We start from the raw sequence: 19,831 nt of genomic DNA, 5'->3' as shown, positions 1-19,831 counted from the left end.
GCGGAGACAGTTTGTCAGACGACCCCCAAACACTGAATTCAAGCCACAGTACACTGTGAAGAAAGTGAAGCATGGTTGCGCAAGCATCATGATATGGGGATGTTTCTCATACTACGGTGTTGGGCCTATTTATCGCATACCAGGGATCATGGATCAGTTTGAATACATCAGAATACTTGAAGAGGTCATGCAGCCTTATGCTGAAGAGGAAATGCCCTTGAAATGGGTGTTCCAACAAGACAACGACCCCAAACACACCAGTAAACATGTAACATCTTGGTTCCAGACCAACAAGATTGACGTTATGGAGTGGCCAGCCCAATCCCCGGATCTTAATCCAATAGAAAACTTGTGGGGTGACACCAAACATGCAGTTTCTGAGGCAAAACCAAGAAATAAAGAAGAACTGTGGAATGTAGTCCAATCATCCTGGGCTGGAATATCTGTTCACAGGTGACAGAAGTTGGTTGACTCCATGCAACACAGATGTACAGCAGTTCTCAGAAACAGTGCTTATACAACTAAATATTAATTAAGTGATTGGAAGGAAAGCAAAATCTTTACACATTTTTCAGTTTATATAGTGAATATTTGAATTTGTAAAGAAGAATACAAACACGGCTATTTTTTTGAACAGTCTAATGTTCACTTTTCTTCAATTTTTTTAGAGAAACAACACAAATTTGATATATTTTTCTTCATGTTTTGATTTGGAATAGAATGTGTAGTGTTTCCAATGCATTTGTGTGGATGGAAATAAAAGCTATTAGAAGGATTTTGAGCTTTATTCACTTTTTTCAACACACTGCTATTATTTTGAACAACTGTATATATTTATTTATTTTAACCTTTTTTTGCATTCCTTCATTTACTTCCTAGTTTCCATGCCTAGGCAAAGGATGTCATACATCCCAGGAGTCTTCATGAGAGGAAGGAGGGTTCTCAGCTCAGCCAATGCCTGAGATAAGGACAGATAGATTCCAGGAAGTAACTGCGACATGAATCATCTGCCCTTAATCAAGATGGTCACTGCCAGAAATGCCAGAAGGTGTTTTTCAAAATGATTTCTCAGCAAAATAAAGTATCGAGACATGGATGGGTTGAAGGAGTTTGTTTTGAATATTAAAAATTAATTATATAGAATTTTTTGTTTGTGGTACCCAGATGCAGTGCAGCTCCACTTTAAAAACAGGTGTCTTTATTTCAAGTTAGACCTAGAGGTCTTATGTTTAGAAAGTATCAAAATGAAAATATTTCATGTTTCTTAAAGCAACCAGTCAGATTGCCAGTTGCCAAGGAGCCAGCTGAATTCTTGGGTCCTAAAGATACATGAGGTCTATGGGACTATTGTACTCTGACAATGTTAGAAGCATAGTGGTTCCATCAAACCCAGTACAGTACTCAATGTACAAAAAATTAATTAAAGAACATTGATTTGCTTTTTGCTGGTGATGTGAGAAACAGAAGCCTTCCAGGAAAATGCTGATATTGTGATAATGAATTGTCCAATTTTGTATGTGGAGAATCATTGATTATATAAATCCAGAAATCAGGATTTGATTACTGCTCAAGTGAATCAGCATAGTAAAAGAACTGCCATTCCCTGGAAAATAATATGATTAGCCAAATTTACATTTATGATAGGTCTTGAGAATCAAATCACTCATCTATCATTAATTACATTTATCTTTTTGTTACTAACAGATATGAAATAGCATTATCTATTGTCTTCTATGCATTACTTACTGCTATCGACACATCTCTTATTGGTTACATGTTAAGCACTATAAGCACTTCATTAAATATACTTTCATCTGAAAGTTTAGTAGTCGCTGAGAGCAATAAAAGAGATAGGGACTGATTTCAAGTCTGAATTCCAGCCACACAGCTAAATAATAGCGTACCCACAGCATGATTTATAATTACAGCCAGTCCTATGATTCAGGCATTTCTGCTAAACAGCATAGCCAGGTCAGTGGCCGCAGTTCTCTTCACTGCAAATAAAGTGTAACTAAACTCATTCATAATCAACATTAACTATTTTATTACTTATGCTGCTAGCCTTAGTGAATAGAAAGGAATGTTAATCATAGTCATTTGTTTTAACCATTCTTTTTTTTTTTTTACTTTTTTCCAGTTGCTTCCTGGTCTCTGGCTTAGGCCCAAATTATGTCATACATAAGGAGTCTTCATGGGCATTTTTTTTTCTTTCATCTGGAGGAGGGGAGAAGGGGTTGTGTCAGCTAAGCACACCCTCCTGTCTGTGTGCCTCAGCTAAGGGCAGATGGATTCCTGCAAGTAAATGCTACACAAATCATCTGCCCTTGCTCAAGATGGCAATGGCTAGAAATGCCAGGGGGTGTTTTTCAAAGTGAAGCATGCAACAAAATAAAGCATGGATGGGTAAGTTTGCTTAAAATATAACAAATGAATTAAATAGCATTTTCAGTTTGTGGTTCTCAGATACAGTTTATTTCACCCTGCAAATTACAGTTTGGTCACCAACCCAACCCCAAAATATTGATTGGACAAAGACAGCGAAACACCACACTAAAGTGATCATCACTGTGCTCTCTCTGCTCTCTACTCATGCAAGAAAGCTCTAATTGTAAGACTAGGGCAGGCCATAGATGATGTGATTTTCTTTCCTGCTACGCACTCAATTTCCCCATCAATACAGTCAGTGTTGATGGAGGAATACTTTCCCATCCTCTAGCCATTGTGTTCTCCCTGCGGGGGGACAGTGGGAGCAGTTCCTCCCAGGAGAACATAGTGATTATTGCTAGCAGCTATAACCGCTGGTAAAAATTGCATGCGGAAAGTCCAACATACTGGTTGTACCCAAATCGATTGATGGATTGACTTGGGTACAATCAGGCTGCCCACCAATGGATCGAATCTCAGCCAGTCCCCGCTGAAATGACCGAGATTTGATCCATCTATGGCCGGCATAAAGCTAGGTTCACAACTATGCATTTTTTAATGTATTTGCTGAACCTCAAAAATGCACAACAATCCACTTGCGATTATTTCCTATGGTTCTGTTCTCGTCTATGCAGTTTCCTGCAGTGCATTTTTTGGAAAATTGCAGGGGTTTTTTTACAGGCAGGATGCTGTGTTTATGGGTCCATAGACTTCAATGGAAGTGCATCAAAAATGCATGAAAAAACATGCATTTGTGGTAGAGATTTGTGTTTAAGAGTCAGCCTCCTCCTCCTCCTCCAAACAATGCATGAAGCATGAAGATGCATAGAAAAATATGTGAAAAATGTGTTGCAAAAACACAAACCAAAAAACGCATCAACCACACATGCACAGGTGCCAACCTAGCCTAACAGCACTGTAAGAATCAGTACAGCTCACAGTGCAGTCCCTTCCTCTCCCAGTTTGAATTCTTTAGTGCAGGTGCTTACAGGAAGCTAATATATGTGTGTGTATATATATATATATATATATATTAATATATATATGTACATACTGTATATATTCAGCTAATTTGACTGCCTGCTTTACGAGTATATATTTCATCCTTATATAATGAAGACATAAAAGGATTTAATAGTGATATTTAGTTCTGCCTGAAATTACTTTTTAACTCATACTATGCAGATGCATTCATTCGGCTTATACAAATATTGCAAAATGTTCATGCTTACCAATAAGCAGGAAGCATCCCAATATTAGGGATGTCCTTGGGGAATGCGCCATTGTGGCTGAAACTGCAATGATAGGAAACATGATTAGTGCACATCACACTGAAAAACAGCAGGAAATAACATTATTTAACTGTAGTAATGTGTTTTTTACTGTCTTGCATGGCTTTTATATACATTTTGTGGTGTACAGTAAATGTATTAAAATGTCTTTATTCAGCTATGCAGCTTAAGGGGAATAATTGGGGAAACAAAAAGCCCCTTCCACAGTCAGATAAACATAACGAGTGCAATAACATACACATTAAAAGAAAGAATGCACACGGAAGTGTAAAGAAATAAACAGTAATGTGGCCCCCAGGAAATGTCCATGGAATGGCCCTCTGCTGGTCTCTAGCTCTGCTTCTCAAGTACTGCCATTAAAAGGCTGGAAGTGAGCTAGTCCCAGTCTACCGAGTGACATGCAAGACACTACAGGAAAACAATATTCATAATCTGATGGATGGACTACACCATTCAATCTCCATCAAAATCTGTTAAATCAACTCCACTGTATAGATTGCATATCTCAGAAAAGTGTAATTGTCTTTCATAGGATTGGATGTGATAACAGAGAGCAGAACATTAATTCTAGACAAAATAAACAATCAGAATCTCAAAGAGAAAGAAAAACAAGAAATGCTATGATATCATTCAATCCAAATGTACATGATCTATAGCAGTGTTTCTCAACCTTTTTTCAGTCAAGGCACCCTTTTAAATTATGGACAGTCTTGAGGCACCCCATTCTAAAATGTGAAAAACTATTCTAATACTTTTATATAACGCAGCAACATCCACACACGTAGGACACCCAACATTAGAGGTGATTTATTCTTCCAAAGCAAATATACTTTTGCACACTGGAACTGACTAGTATTCCATTGTTTCCCTTCTCACTCAATTTTTCTCCATCACTGAGCTAATGTGTCCCCAGCACTGATGGAAAGGGGCAGGGGAGCATCAAGCTAGGATGCTGTGCAGGCAACTGACATCAACTGATGATGTCATTGGTTGTCAGGACACCGGCGGCTAGAAGGACGTAGTGGTGCACGATGAAAACCTGTGGCTTTGTGTTTTGGGCAATCTCGACACATTTTGTCAAGACATCCCTGAAGAAACCTCAAGGCACCCTGGTTGAGAAAGGCTGATCTATAGGCTTAACATTTTCCCTGTCAGTATGTCAGCAATAAGACAGTAATGATGCCACTTTGTAGGAATCACAATTACATATTCGAAAATAGGTTTAGCAAAGATGCACAGGAAGCCAAGATTTGTAAATCTGTTTTTTTTTTCATTCACCACATCCTAGTGTTCTTATACATTTAAAATAAACATCCAAATGGATTGACTCACAACACATTAATCAAAATTATGAAGTGTTTGCATCATGAAGACCCGAAATCTGTACAGAAAGATTGTAGCAAGAAAGGCAACTAGATCTACTGCATATGGTCATTGCATCCAAGAAGCTAGATAGATAGATATCTTGTGGATATGGACTTCAAAGGGTCTCAGAGCTGAGCCTGTCTGTCTTTTATCAGGGTAGTCTTTGTCATTTCTATCTTTTGTCTAAAGCAAACAAAATTCTTTATCAATAATGTGACTGCATGCTACAAGCCTGATTAAGAAAGGCGAATTTTCCTTAAAAACACAATGACAAAAAAAAACATGTCAATTTCGAAACAGTCAGTATCAAAATGGTTTGGATAAAGAGACATCTGAATAGAAAAACATACTATTCTGCATAGGCAGTAATATAAAATTTGTACATTTCTGGTGTATAGATGAAATATGAAATGGAAATGAATACTTCTAGGCCAATGCAGATGTGATTTGGGTGCCTAAAATGCAGATCATTCTGAATGATCAATGTCAGTGGCTAAATCGTTAGCACTTCCACCTGGCAGTTCTAGGGTTGCTGGTTCAAATCCCAAAAATATCGCCACCTGCCTGGAGTTTGCATGTTCTCCCTGTGCCTCCATGGGTTTCCTCCCACACTCCAAAGACATGCTGAAAAGTTAATTGGATTCTCTCTAAATTGGCCCTAATATGCAAATGAATGTAAGTTAGGGACCTTAGATTGTACACCCCTTGAGGGTTAGGGACTGATGTGAATGTACAATATATATATAAAGCGCTGTATAAATTGACAGAGCTCTACAAGTACCTGTAATAATAATAAAGTCACCCAAAAGTGATACTTCAGTTTTCATTGTTGTTACACCAGATCACAAGTGGGATTCATATGAGATTCCTGCAACCAAACCCCCCAGCTCTACCTGGTTGACACAGTCATTACAAAGCAAATGCTGGTGTCCCCCTCCTCCATTTGCCATTATGTAGACATACCTCTCAACTGTCCTTCATTTAGAGGGATTGTCCATTTTTTGGGACTAAATCCCTCTGTTCTTATTTCCCCCTCAGTTGTCCCTCTTTTTGGACAGATGTGAGGACCTCTATAATAAATGCAATACTTGACTACCACACTACACTAAAACTTTCACAGAAACCTTTTTATTATCACATTAATATTTTTAAAAACAGTATAAGGGAAACATAATGATGAAAAAAAGCATTTCTCGGTTTAATCATTCATTTGTGTGTATCCATTCTTAATGGTCCAAGTAGCTGGGGGCATAACAGAGGACGTGTCTCCATGAGATGATACTACCTTCATTGTGACTATGTAGGAGGGGCAGAGATATCAGTTGGGTGTATGTACAAAGGTTATAGACTCATGTCATGCTCCCCCTCTAACAAGACTTCTGGACCAACATCATCATGTATAAAACTGTCTCTTTTTGTTACAACTGCTGCTCTTTCTCAAACATATCCAGTCAACTTTGAATAGCAAGGATTGTGCCTCTATACCATAGACCTAACACACTAAATCAACCTGAAACCAAAATTGTCACCAACAGGACAATTGGCTTCCCCCTTCATGAATTCTCCATAGTGCAGAATTGTCAAAAGGCTGGGGAATCCAACTGTAAAAGTATGATGCCTTCAGAACAGCCTTAAGAATGTCACCACTGGATGCACCACAATAAATAAAAGTCTAGTAGGTGATTTTACCCAAAACCGTTCAATAATTATTTATTTTTGCATGTAGTGGATCTTTACGATATATGGACTACCTGGGACAATGGGTTACCTATATCCTTAGAGCTAAAATACACAAGTCATATATGATCCTCCAGGTTATGTAAAGTGCCCCCAGTCAGGTCACAGCTGTCCTTCCAGAACACATTTCAGAAAGCAAGAACAATGCAGTAATTGGGTACATTAGTATGGTACATTTTGAGAAAAGCATAACAAAGAGCTGATATACTATAAAGGTCATATAAATGCATCTGCCCTTCTGTTCATACACCAAAAACAGAAATTTCTACACACCTAGCTTGGTGTTAAGTTTAATGTCAGCCATAAAGTAGTAAGAAGAATTAACAGATAACTAGCAATTTGCTGCTGATAACTATGAGCATAGGAATAAAGCTGGGTATAGGCATAATAGGCTTTAATGGGAAACTATAATGGTTCTGAGTCAATTCTATAAGCATTGGAACTTTTGTTTTTAATCTGCTGTATATTCACAGTATGTATATACAATATATATATAAACATTGAATACTTGACAAAGGATTCTTCCAGCACTATGAATTAGCTTAAGTGACAAGCACAGCAGATTCTGCTTTGTTTGACACTGAAGTTTCTCTAAATGCAATTTTAGACCGAGCCTAATTGATTTGTGTGTGCAAATTTCAGCAAAGCATTTTGTAAATTATTATTATTATTATACAGGACTTATATAGCGCTGACAGTTTGCTCAGCGCTTTACATAACAGTAGGCTTTTCACATCTAAGAATCAAATGGAAAGCCTAGAACATTTGAAAATGAACCTAGGACTCTACCTACTGATTTAGGTGCAAAAGAAAATATTAATGATCAATATTTCATATAGTATAAGAAAATAAAAAGAATTGTTTTTAGATATGACTATAGTAAATAAAGAAATAATGTACATGTATCTTCCAAAATTGCTATCTATATAAGTAAGGTTGGCCATACACTATACAATTTTCTTACAATTTTCTGTCCAATTTCTTTTCAATTTACCTTCAACTATGTAGTGCAAGGGCCTGGCTAATTGGATACAATTGAAAGTGTTGTTTAGGTTTGACCTCATATTATATGTTTTTTGGTAAATCTAAAGAAAATTGTATAATGTATAGCCAGCCTAAGTTTAGCAGAGCCTGTAGGTGTTTTATAAGATGACATTTGAGTGGTTACTAATGGTTTACTGAAATGAACCTGGTTACTTCACTATACACTGCCATCCTGAATAACTTGTCATTTTGGTGTTTATTTACTAAAGCTGGAGAGTGCAAAATCAAGCTCACTTCTGCATGGAAACCAATCAGGTTCTGTCCTCAGCTTGTTCAATTAAGCTTTGGTAATAAAACATGGAAACTGATTGGTTCCTATGTAGAATCAAGCGGTGAACAGAACCTGATTGGTTTCTATGTAAAAGTGAGCCTGGTTTTGCACTCTCCAGCTTTAGTAAATAAATCCTTTGTGACGTGTTTTTTTTTTAAAGACAAACCACTTTTCTAACAGAATGCTGGCGGCAGGAGTGGACTGACAACTCATGGGGCCCCCGGGCAATAGGAGATCATGGGGCCCCTGTGTCCTTGCCCACACTCAAAGCACACCCAAAAAAGCCTAAAAAAATATGCCAGGGGCATTTCATGGGGCCCCCTACTGACCCTGGGCCCTTGGGTAGTGCCCGAGTACTCAAATGGCTAGTCCGCCCCTGGCTGGCGGATTCAATTTTATTACAAAAACAGTGCTCCACATGCCATTGAGGAATCACACCAGAATGGGTCCAATTGAGAGACAAAAGAAAGTAATGTATTTTATTATTGCTGCCAGTTATTTATTACATAAAGCAATAAATGGGAACTAGGATAGCTGAAATTAAGGGAAGACATTTTACTAATGCATATTGTTTGTTACCAAAATCACTACAATTTTAATAAGAAAGCACCCAGGTTTGTAATTGATCATAGCTAAAACTAGAACTCTTCCATTTGGACATATGCTATAAGAAAAAAAAATTGTGATCAGGAAAAAAAACAATGCAATACAAAAAATAACTAGCTTACAGACACTGTATGCCTGACATCAACTTCTCTGTGTTATGTTGCATGCAAACTTTACTTCTACACAGCATTTCAATGTCTTCATTGTTAAATAAAATACAAACACGAAGGCTGAGATCACTCTGAATAATGTATTCTGAAAAGCTTTTAAGATCTTGGATAGAAAATCTAGTTAGGAAAAAAATGTCATGAGCAGTGGACAAAACACACTGACAGCAGCCATCTACTGCTGAAATAACCCACCTTTCATTTTACATTGCTCGTGTGCAATATATATAGTTACCAGTAGAGGGCAGTGTTACGCTATAAATACATGTGAGTGGACAAGCTGCATCCAGATGATCTTCACCATCTGCAAGATCTCGTGTCATCTCTTTATTCTGTATTCATTTAATGTATGCAGATAGGATTAATTGTGACTACAATTTCAATTACAATTTGTTATTATAGCCTGCACTTAATGTACATCAATAAACCGATGATCCTTTACTATATAAATGCTAACATGCCAATACAGAACAATTGCATAACTTTTCATTCTAATGGCCAATTCCAGCTGTTTATCCATGCCATATATGAAATCAATCAAGCATATCACTGTGGTTGCTAAAGACTGCTTATTAAAGTGATTGTAAACCCTCATCTTGTAAATTAACCCATTCATTTTAAAATAGAAATGGAAGACAAAACATTTGTGTATAGATATAAAAATCTACAAATAAAAATCATTATAAATAATTTCCCCTTTTTCATAAGTGATCACATTCCCTCTATTATCTGCTGCATAAGAGATCAGAGAGCTAGGGGAGGGAAAACAGCAGAATACTGATCTTCCCAGTAGCCTTTGCAGGTGGGGGGTAGGTCAGATTAAGTCTGATCATTGAAAGCAGGATGAGTTCCCAGCATAGCTAGAGCACTGAGCACCGTGGGGTAGATTTACTAAAACTGGAGCACTCAGAATCTGATGCAGCTGTGCGTAGTAACCATTCAGCTTCTAGCTTCAGCTTGTTCAATTAAGCTTTGACAATAACATCTGGAAGCTGATTGGTGCCAGTGAAGAGCTGCACCAGATTTTGCACAGACCAGTTTTACTAAATAACTCCCAGTGTGTTCTCCTGCTTGTGGTCAGTTTTTAATAGAAAAGCAGAGGGACTGGCAGGAACACCAGGGATTTCACACAGAGGAAGAAATAAAAAAAAAAAACAGGATACTTTTTCATTCAAGTACATGGTGCAGCAGGTACATATCAGGAATATGAAATGTTGGATTTACATTTATTATTATTAATAATAATAATAATAATAATAATACTGTTATGAAGAAGAAAAATAGAATAATAGTTATTATTATTATTTTATTACTTGAGTAGTGTTGTTGTTGTTGTTGTTATTATTGTTATTCACAATTTATATATAATCTGATTGCCTTTCGAGGGATCAGGAAGGAATTTTTTTCCCTGCAGGAGCAAATTGGATTATGCTTTGCTGGGGGTTTTTCGTTTTTAGTTTCCTCTGGATCAACTGTTGGTATAGGATTATAACTTTTTTTTTTAATGGTTGAACTGGATGGACTTTTGTCTTTTTTCAGCCAGACTAACTATATAGTGCCAACAGTTTGTACAGTGCTTTACAAAAAAAAAGGGTATATTCACTTAAATCTATCATGTGGTAGCATAATTGGATATTCAAAGTGAACACAGCTTCACCCATTTTACTAACATTCACTTTTCTAGGTGAACAGCTTCACTCCTTTAGTAACATAAACCCATTGTATAAGGGTTACCTGTAATTCCAAATTTAGAACTACAGCAAAAACTGACCCTACTCTGGTTTTAAAGGCAGTATAGTTAACTAATGCAGATCAGGGGTCATTTATCAAAGATGTAGCTCCTTTAGTCTATGTCCACTCCAAATACTCAGATTTTGTGGAGTTAAAAGTGTTCTCTTAAATGTGTTTGGTTGTTTGTGTGATCACCAACTAGGATGTGAAGGATCCTTCTATAAATCAGCCACGTGCCTATATGAATTGTTTTAGTTTTTACTGCCAGCAATGTGTCTAACAAACTGTCTTTTCTTTCATTGTAACATCTTACATGTAAAAGAGACAATACAGAAGCAAATCATTCATCAAAGGTAAAATATGGGAACACCCTGAAAACAGACGTTCCATGTACAATGGCTACATATGGATACCACTGTGTGTCTAGTTGACCCCATATAAGAACTTTAAACAGTCATCAGGGACCGGCCAGGTTTGAAGATGCAGTAAATGGATTGAGCAGAGGAGAAGATTTGCTTGAAGTCTCTTCCAGCTGACAAAACATCAGAATTTATTTTCCAGAGGCAGAAGCTGGGGTCACCGAGCATTGTCAGCGGTCCAGGCAGGGGACAAAGTGACACCACAGACACCTTCTACACCAATAAGACACAGTGCCTGGGATAAATCCTAATAAAGCTTTCATGGCATTCATTCTGCTATTAATATAATAAGAGGCTCCTAACAACAGATAACAGGTATTGGAAGAAGTGGGCATTGTCTCAATAGATAAGGAGGCAGCCCAAATACAAAATAACAACAATATTATTATTATTATTATTATTATTATTATTATTATTATTATAAAGTAAAAAAATAGATAGGCTACAGGTATTATAGGAAAGTTTTCAGAAGACCATTAAAACAGATATAATAATAATAGATTCTCCAGTGATTTACTAGCCAAAGATATCAAGAGCAGCAAGCATACTAATTGTTTGTTTAAAAAAAAGTGAAACCATAACTGTGAATATAAATGGTGTTATAAATATCGGATGTTTAGCCACGATAATGCAGTTTCATAAATGTAGGACTAATATATCCCAAAACGTGTATATATATATATATATATATATATATATATATATATATTATAAAATACATACTTTACATATATATATTAATTTTGAACACAACGAAACAACGTTTCTTAACAGAAATAAAATATATTTCCTTGCTGATCTGATGTAAAAATGTAAAATGTTGATTTCCTAAATAGGTCTCCTAAATGTTGGCTGTTTTTTAGTTTTCTCCAATTATATATATATTTCGGTGGCATATATATGCTTTGGATCAAAACTGGAGACATATTAAATAAATACATATTAGATCAAATGTAAAAATAATAACTATTATCATTATACACAGAATTATTTACTAATTTCACGACATAGGTAGTTGAATGTGTATTGAAAAGCCATCCATCTTATTTGCAAAGGTTTCAAAAGGACATTTCAATCCGGTAAAAACAAACTTCGTTTTTATAAACAAATCCGGTTATTTATTTGTGTTCAGTTCGGCTATTAAGCCTTGAACGGGACAAGGAAGAAGCAAGTACGGCACCGGCCACTAGAGGGCAGCAGAGACTGTAAGAGCGACCCATGGGGCTTGATAGTCCACCCAAGTCCTCTCCAGGGACCCCTCTGGACTGTGGCTCCAGCCTTATCCTGCACATCCGTCAGGCACCACCCAAACCAACTCTGCCTCCCTTTATCATTATGTCAAGCTGCCCACACCAATGTTGGCTCATTTGTTTTTCTTCTTTTTTGTGTCTATCGAGTCCTACTGTATATCTGAACTGGTGCCAAAATGTCTATCTTCATTGAACTGCTGCTGGATTATTCTTACAATTCTTTACCCAAAGTTATCTATCTCAGAGGAAAGTACACTTGGAATAATACAACACAGCTGAAAACACCTTACACTATGGGGATGGTTTACTAAAACTGAAGAGTGCAAAACCTGGTGCAGCTGTGCATAGAAACCAATCAGCTTCCAGGTTTTTTTTTGGGTCAAAGATTAATTGAACAAGCTGAAGTTAGAAGCTGATTGGCTACCATGCACAGCTGCACCAGATTTTGCACTCTCCAGTTTTAGTAAATCAACCCCTATATAACCAATGGGCTAAAATAAGGATTTGTTCCGACTTATTTTAATAAATTATGAGATGGCAGGAAGAAGAGGCTTTTTTTGCCTTTGCAATATTTTTCCATACATGTAGATTTTCACAAAATAGGCATCTGCAGGATAACAGCCAGAGCACCCTGGGCCAGTCCTCATCCCCCATCCCCAGCACAGTCAGAGTGAGAAGAGTGCATAACCCCCCCTCTCCTAGGGCACATCTGGAAGAAGGGGGGAGTAATTGTAGCCTGCCTATAATGTCTTCCATACCAGTCATCTGGTGTCTCCTTCCCTATCAGACTTTGGCAATCTCCAGAGCCAACATTGATACCATCAATTTGTTTACACAATATTTCCATCTGCATCTACACAGTGCCCAGAAAGTGTCCTCTACATTCTGACCTGCCTGATACCAGAACACCCCACTTCAATGGAAGCAAAGGTTACCGTAGGCAATACTCATAAGATTGAATAAACAATCATTTGCATTAAATAAATATCTGTTAACATTTGTATCATCAACATGATCATTGCATCTTGGAAGAAGTAGATCTGGACACATGTATTAGGCCTTGTTCACACCATACGTGCAGAAATACTGATGGAAACTGATGCACAGATTTCACTTGCAGAGACATCAATTTACGTCGGTTTTCATTGTTCTTTATGTGCCCTGTTCACACCAAAACACTGGTATGCAGATTTTTTCTGCACAGGAATCTGCAACATGCATTATACTAATTGGAGCGCACATGAAAACTGATGTAAACTGATTTCTCTGCAAGTGAAATCTGCGTGTCAGTTTCCATCAGTTTTCATGCACGGATGGTGTGTACAAGGCCTAAATTTTCAAGGCAATCGTCTTCACTTTTGGCATAGGCAGCAGCTGGATGGAGAGGATCAGAAATGTTCCTCTGTATGAAAAGTGTATATTTATGCCCCTATGTTGTCTCTACAGTACAAGTGATGATACATTACAGTTTTTTTCTTTGGCTGCTCCATTTACCTATATAAAGCCTACAGTTAGTTCTTGTTAAAGGGAAATATCTGCACAATGGGGTTGACCTACCAAAGAGAATGTTCACTGAGCTTATCAAACAAGGTTAATTATCCAATCATGTGCAAGGCAAAATCCTGTTTCTGCAACATTTCCTGATTGGGTATTTAAACTTTGCAGCTTCACTTTATTCACTAAGCTAAGTGAAATATTAACCCTTGTAGTAAATCAATCCCATAGGATTACCTTTTATGTCACTATCGAAATTATAATCTGAGGTCGGTTTATAAAAGTACTTGAGAATTTTCCCTCAATAAATTGCTAATCATATGAAATACTTATTGCTCATATTAAATAGCCAGTTAATAAGGAAATAGAAATTAGCCTTAAATATTGAATAACTAAGTAAATATTCACACAATTTATTGAGTGAATATTCTCAGCTCCTTTAATAAATCTGCCTCATAATATTATTTTGATTGTGGCATAAAACAATTTGTTTAGTAAATCAGCCTTTCTGCCTCATGTTTAATTAAATATCCACATATCTTCTATTCTCTAGTGATGCAGTTATCTCACCAGCACCCTCTGCTTTTCTAACTTCACATCCTTTATTTATGCCATAATTACTCCAATATCATTCCTTTCCCGTTTTATGGGTACCCCAGGCGCCCAAATTTATTTTATTTTTATTACAGGTACTTATATAGCACCATAAATTTATGCAGAGCTTTACATATATATTGTACATTCACATCAGTCCCTAACCCTCAAGGGGTGTACAATCTAAGGTCCCTAACTCACATTCATACATACACATACTAGGGCCAATGTAGACAGGAGCCAAGTCACCTACCAACATGTCTTCGGAGTGTGGGAGGAAACCGGAGTTCCTGGAGGAAATCCACACAGGCATGGGAAAAACATGCAAACTTCAGCCAGGTGGTGCAGTGCTTGGGATTCGAACCAATGACCCTAGTACTGCCAGGCAGAAGTGCTAGCCACTTAGCCACTGTGCTGCCTTTTACACCAATACCAGTGACATCTGTATATCTCAATTACAAAATGGGGGAGATTTACTAAAACTGAATGGTGCAAAATCTGGTGCAGATCTGCATAGAAACCAATCAGCTTCCATGTTTTATTGTCAAAGCTTAATTGGACAAGCTGAAGTTAGAAGCTGATTGGCTACCATGCACAGCTGCACCAGATTCTGATTGTTTTGGTAAATCTCCTCCAATGTCTAACCCAATGATGCCATTATGGTGTAATGGCTCCACTAGGACTCTGAAATGGCTTTTTTTTTAATGCAAACACAGCTAATGAGATTGATTTACTAAAGGAGTAGAGCCTGTTAACTTAGCAAAGTGAATGTTCACTGATCTTAGTAAATAAGGTGAAGCAGTGTGCCCTTCAGTCATCCACAGCTATTTCCTTTGCACTTGATTGAGTAATAAGTTATTTACTAAACTCACATTGCTAGGTAAGCAGTTACTAACCTTTAGCAAATCAACCCCATTGATTGATGGTTATTCCAGCTAAAAGGACATGCCATCTTCCAAGACTTGTGCTTATGACAACTTCCCATACTCTTTATCCCATTCTATTTGAACTATAATGAACACATCAGGGGTTTATCCTGCCTCCCTAATTAACTTGTCTAAATAATTAGTGTTAATCCTATCCTCTCAATATCTCTTGCTGTCACACCTCTGATGGTGACTGTTAATCCAATATCCCCTAATACCATGCATAGCCTATCACCCCCTGCTCCTTCTCCTTCCAGGTTGTGCTTAGTATTTAATGTGTGTTTCTTGGTGCAATAACCAATGTATAGCACAGTGCCTATCAGATCATCTCAGCTGTATGCACACAACAGTGTAGATGGGCTCTAGGCAGGAAAGGCAGGCTGGAGTGAGAGGTGTGAATGGATAGCAAGTCCCTTGTCTGAGGACTGATTCCACAAACAGATGTTCTGTGTCTTGCCTAAACCTTTATATAGACCTCAATGAGATCAGTCTTATCTTATCTCTTCCCTGCTCAGTTGTTATAAGCAGGATCCTTCCAGTTGAGCCTGAGAATGTGTTCAGGTAATGACAGCCACCAAAGAAATGACAACTGGACATCTAAAGACTTGTTTTCCAGGGAAAGTTTGGGGACAAACCTGACCTCCTTAGAGCAGCCACACAATATATGTACTATTTACACCCTCAACAAGATATAACCCTTACATATAGACAGTGCTTATTTACAATGCTCTAGTCCAGATTTTCAAAGCAAATTTTCCAAAGCTTCTCAAATTTTCCTGGAGGAAGATGTATTTGTGAACTTAATAAAAAAAAAAAGGTTGGCCTTTAAAATTAATTTTCTTTAGCCATGTAACTTGGATGATAACCTATAGAAAGGCTGTCCAAAATGTTCAACACAGAGCAGGAGAGCCAAATATCCTGGACTATGACTAGACGGTTCCTGCCAAGCTGAGCACAATAAATCTGAATTTCATCTGATGCTAGAAGAAGCTCACCAGAACACTGGCCCATAGTATGTGCATTGCTGTGAACAGTCACCCTTATCATTTCCGACCGGTGATGAACTCCAGAGCCACAGAGAATGCCAACCAAGGTCTCCCTATCAGAGTAGAGGGGGCAGCTAGGGTGACAGGAGGAATGGGGGCTCTCAGGAGATTTAACAGCTTTGGAGAACAGCAGGGAACTGGAAACGACATGTAAAGCTCTTTTCACTCCTTTGACATCCACTAACTGTTAAAAAACAATTGACATGGCAAGAGGATGCAAACAAGTGGTAGTGAAAGATGCTGAATGGCACAACTGCACATAAACCTGAACAGCAAGCACTAGACATGTAGAGCATTGGGGAAGAGGTTATAGGAAATGGGGTGGGGGGGACTAGATTATTTTACAATATAAGAAGAGAAAAATCAACTCATATTAAAAATGGTCAAAGGAAAAAAATCATACTTGAATTAGTTAATTCCTCAGGAGGTGAAACTACAAGTTAGTTCATGATAGTAGTCAAGGAGGAGGAAAAGCCACAAGTCAGCAGCACAAAGTAAATATTCATAGTGATGTTATACTGGTCCAGTAGAGAGAGTCACAAAGAAAACCTATAGCAGCTTAGGAGGGATCTCTACATACTAATGTTATAGTAGCCCAAAAAGTCACAAAAAATAGTAATAGCAAAGTAAGAAAAGTCAGAAAGTAAGGTTAAAGTTGCACAGGAGGGAAATCCCTATGTACACTTTACAGAAACACGCAAAGAAAAGTCCCAAAGTGGAGTTATATTAGCCAAGCAAGGAAAGATAAAAAGGTGAGGGTATAGAATCCAAGAAAAGAATGAAGGTTACATGGTAAGGTTAAAGTAGCCAAAGAGGGAAAGTCACAGCGTAAGGTTATATTAGCCAAAGAAGGAAAGTTGCAATTGGAGGTTATAGTAGCTAAGGATTGTAAGTTACAAACTGGAGTTATACTGGCTAAGGAGGGATAGTTACAAAGTGAGTTTAGAGTAGCTAAGGATAGTAAGTTACTAAGTAGACCCATACTGGCTAAGGAGGGAAAGTTACAAAGTGAGGGTATAGTAGCTAAGGATAGTAAGTTACTAAGTAGACCCATACTGGCTAAGAAGGGAAAGTTACAAAGTGAGGGTATAGTAGCTAAGGATAGTAAGTTACTAAGTAGACCCATACTGGCTAAGAAGGGAAAGTTACAAAGTGAGGGTATAGTAGCCAAGAAAGGAATGAAGGTTATATAGCAATGTTATAGTAACCAAAGAGGGGAAAGTTACAAAGTAGGGTTATAGTAGCCAAAGAAGGGTAGTTGCCATGTGAGCTTATACTAGCTAAGGTGGGAAAATTACAAAGTGAGGTTATAGTAGCTAAGGATGGCAAGTTACAAAGTGAAGTTATACTGGCTAAGGAGGGAAAGATACAAATTGAGGCTATAGAAGCAAAGATTGAAGATTACAAAGTGAAGTTAGACTGGCTAAGGAAGAAAAGTTACAAAGTAAGGCAATAGTAGCAAAGATTGAAAATTACAAAGTGAAGTTAGACTGGGTAAGGAAGAAAAGTTACAAAGTGAGGCAATAGTAGCCAAGGATTGTAGATGACAAAGTGGAGTTATACTGGCTAAGGAGGGAAAGATACAAAGTGAGGGTATAGCAGCCAAGGAGGGAACAGCATGTAGTTTATAATAACCTGGGGGGAGGGGGGGGGGTAACAAAGTAAGGTTATGGTAACTCTAGAATATAAAACAGGTCACTGTAGCTCGAAAGTGAAAAGTATATTTACAAAGTATCGATTGCATGGTTCAAACTTATTGCATCATTCATTTTGACCAAGTTTACCTTCTTTCAAGCTCAACCGCTATATACAACAACACAACACCAATAACTGTTGCTACTTACCACTCTTCCGTTATATTGTTCAAGGTATACCCAAGAATTCCAAATATTAATCAGTAATCCGTGTTATATGAGTGTTTTCCGCAATTTAAATTCAATGATCTCATACAATTTGAACCTTGATGTCGGTGCACTTGGATAACAATTCCCAAATCCTGAACGAGACCCCGAATCCAGCTCTCAATTCCAGAAATCCACGTTCCAAAACTATGGAGGAGCCTTCCCCCTTCTCAATGTGGTTGTCATTAGCCGAGAATTGCTGGTGCCCCAGAGGAAAAAATACAAGCAAGCCTTAAAGAAGAACCATCCAAAGGAGCCCCAGGCGGACAGATGTAGTCCTTCCTCAGTCCATCTCCAGCAAGGCAATCCTTCTTTGTACATCCATGGTGCAGAAGACCATCATGATGGGAACAGCTTGGCGTCCTCTACATCCTTATGAAGTTCCCAGAGTAGACTTGAAGGAGGTATCTCCACCAACATCAATTCATATCCATCCCAAACAACCAGGAGCGTTCATACAAGTCCAAGAGCAGCTGCCAAACTATTCCTGGACTCTAGAAACCTGACTTCTGAGAGCTATCTGCATACCCAATGGCTCTTCACAACTTAATAACTATTATGGGTTTTACACAGTGCCCTACCTGAAGCCACCATAAACTTTATAACTGCCTAATAAAACCCAGATGCCAATTATATCGCCTCATTGGTCTAATAAGATGGAGGATGTCAACACCTCCAAAAAGTTGTCTGCCACTTGTAGGTATGGGTTCTGCCAAATTTAAGGAACTATCATGATGTCATCAAGCAAAATTATGATTGCAAGAAATATTTATATGCAAGCAGATAAACTCTTACCTTTTCAGTATACAGTAAATAGCAATATGTAACCTATGCTGAATGAAATAAAATAGGTGGATATGTCAGAGAGTTGGTGACCAGCCTTCTTCTAGATGGAGCTGTAATAGAGTGGAGCCCCGAGACTTGGAATTGATTTAGTGCGATAGCCCATCCTTCCAAAAAAACTAATCACCCTCATAGATGTCAGACCTCCTCCCCTCCTTCACAATAGGAGACAGCATCTGGAATAAAGCCCTCCCCCTAGTCTAGCTGACTTTTTCATACACAAACACTTCCAGCTATACAGCCTGGCTACAAACAAGCCTTTCACTGCTGTAATGTGGATTGCAAAGCTTTACCATAAACACTGCTGGTTGGACAGCATTACACAGAAAGAACTAAACTCATTACTTGCCTTTGTTCTATGTTGTCCTTGTCTGCCCATACAGCCCAAAATACAATTCATGAGACACAGCTTTGTGAATATCATCAGACTATCCTGGTACAAAATCAGACAGAAAATGGAGATTTTATACTCTTTCAGAACCAGGATTATAAAATATAGATTATAAAAAGCACAGTTAGTTTCAGCAGAACTCTTTAAAAGTTTCCAGACTCTTTCCTTGTTTTGGTTGGCAGGGGGCGCTGTTGCTCCAAAATTAACCAGCAAGGCACTGGAGATTTGCTGTAATCATAACCATATGTTTAAATAAATACACTTCAACTTGGACAATGGGCTTTTTAATATATATTAGTTGGCTATATTCTCTAACAAATGCTCTTAATA

The 19,831-nt window shown here is 37.8% G+C and overlaps 1 protein-coding gene across 3 annotated transcripts in view; it reads right to left on the bottom strand.

Moving 5' to 3' along the window:
* PDGFRA (platelet derived growth factor receptor alpha) overlaps window positions 1–19,209 on the bottom strand; it is a 44,932-nt gene extending 25,723 nt beyond the window's left edge. Inside the window, exons 1-2 of one of the 3 annotated variants that reach the window (XM_089669256.1) lie at window positions 19,063–19,209; window positions 3,657–3,719 (exon numbers count right to left, since the gene is read on the bottom strand). In XM_089669256.1, coding sequence (XP_089525382.1) covers window positions 3,657–3,708 — 52 coding nt within the window. In that variant the 5' untranslated portion in view covers window positions 3,709–3,719; window positions 19,063–19,209. Of the gene's footprint in view, window positions 1–3,656; window positions 3,720–18,210; window positions 19,024–19,062 lie in introns of those variants that run through there. The other 2 variants (XM_089669258.1, XM_089669257.1) reach the window with 2 other exon arrangements.
* Window positions 19,210–19,831: the final 622 nt, after the last annotated feature.

This window comes from Staurois parvus, unplaced genomic scaffold (assembly GCF_062004578.1).
Source record: "Staurois parvus isolate SC_StPar_1 unplaced genomic scaffold, SC_StPar_1.0 ptg000071l, whole genome shotgun sequence".
NCBI lineage: Eukaryota > Metazoa > Chordata > Amphibia > Anura > Ranidae > Staurois > Staurois parvus.
This window is presented reverse-complemented; position numbering and strand designations above follow the sequence as displayed.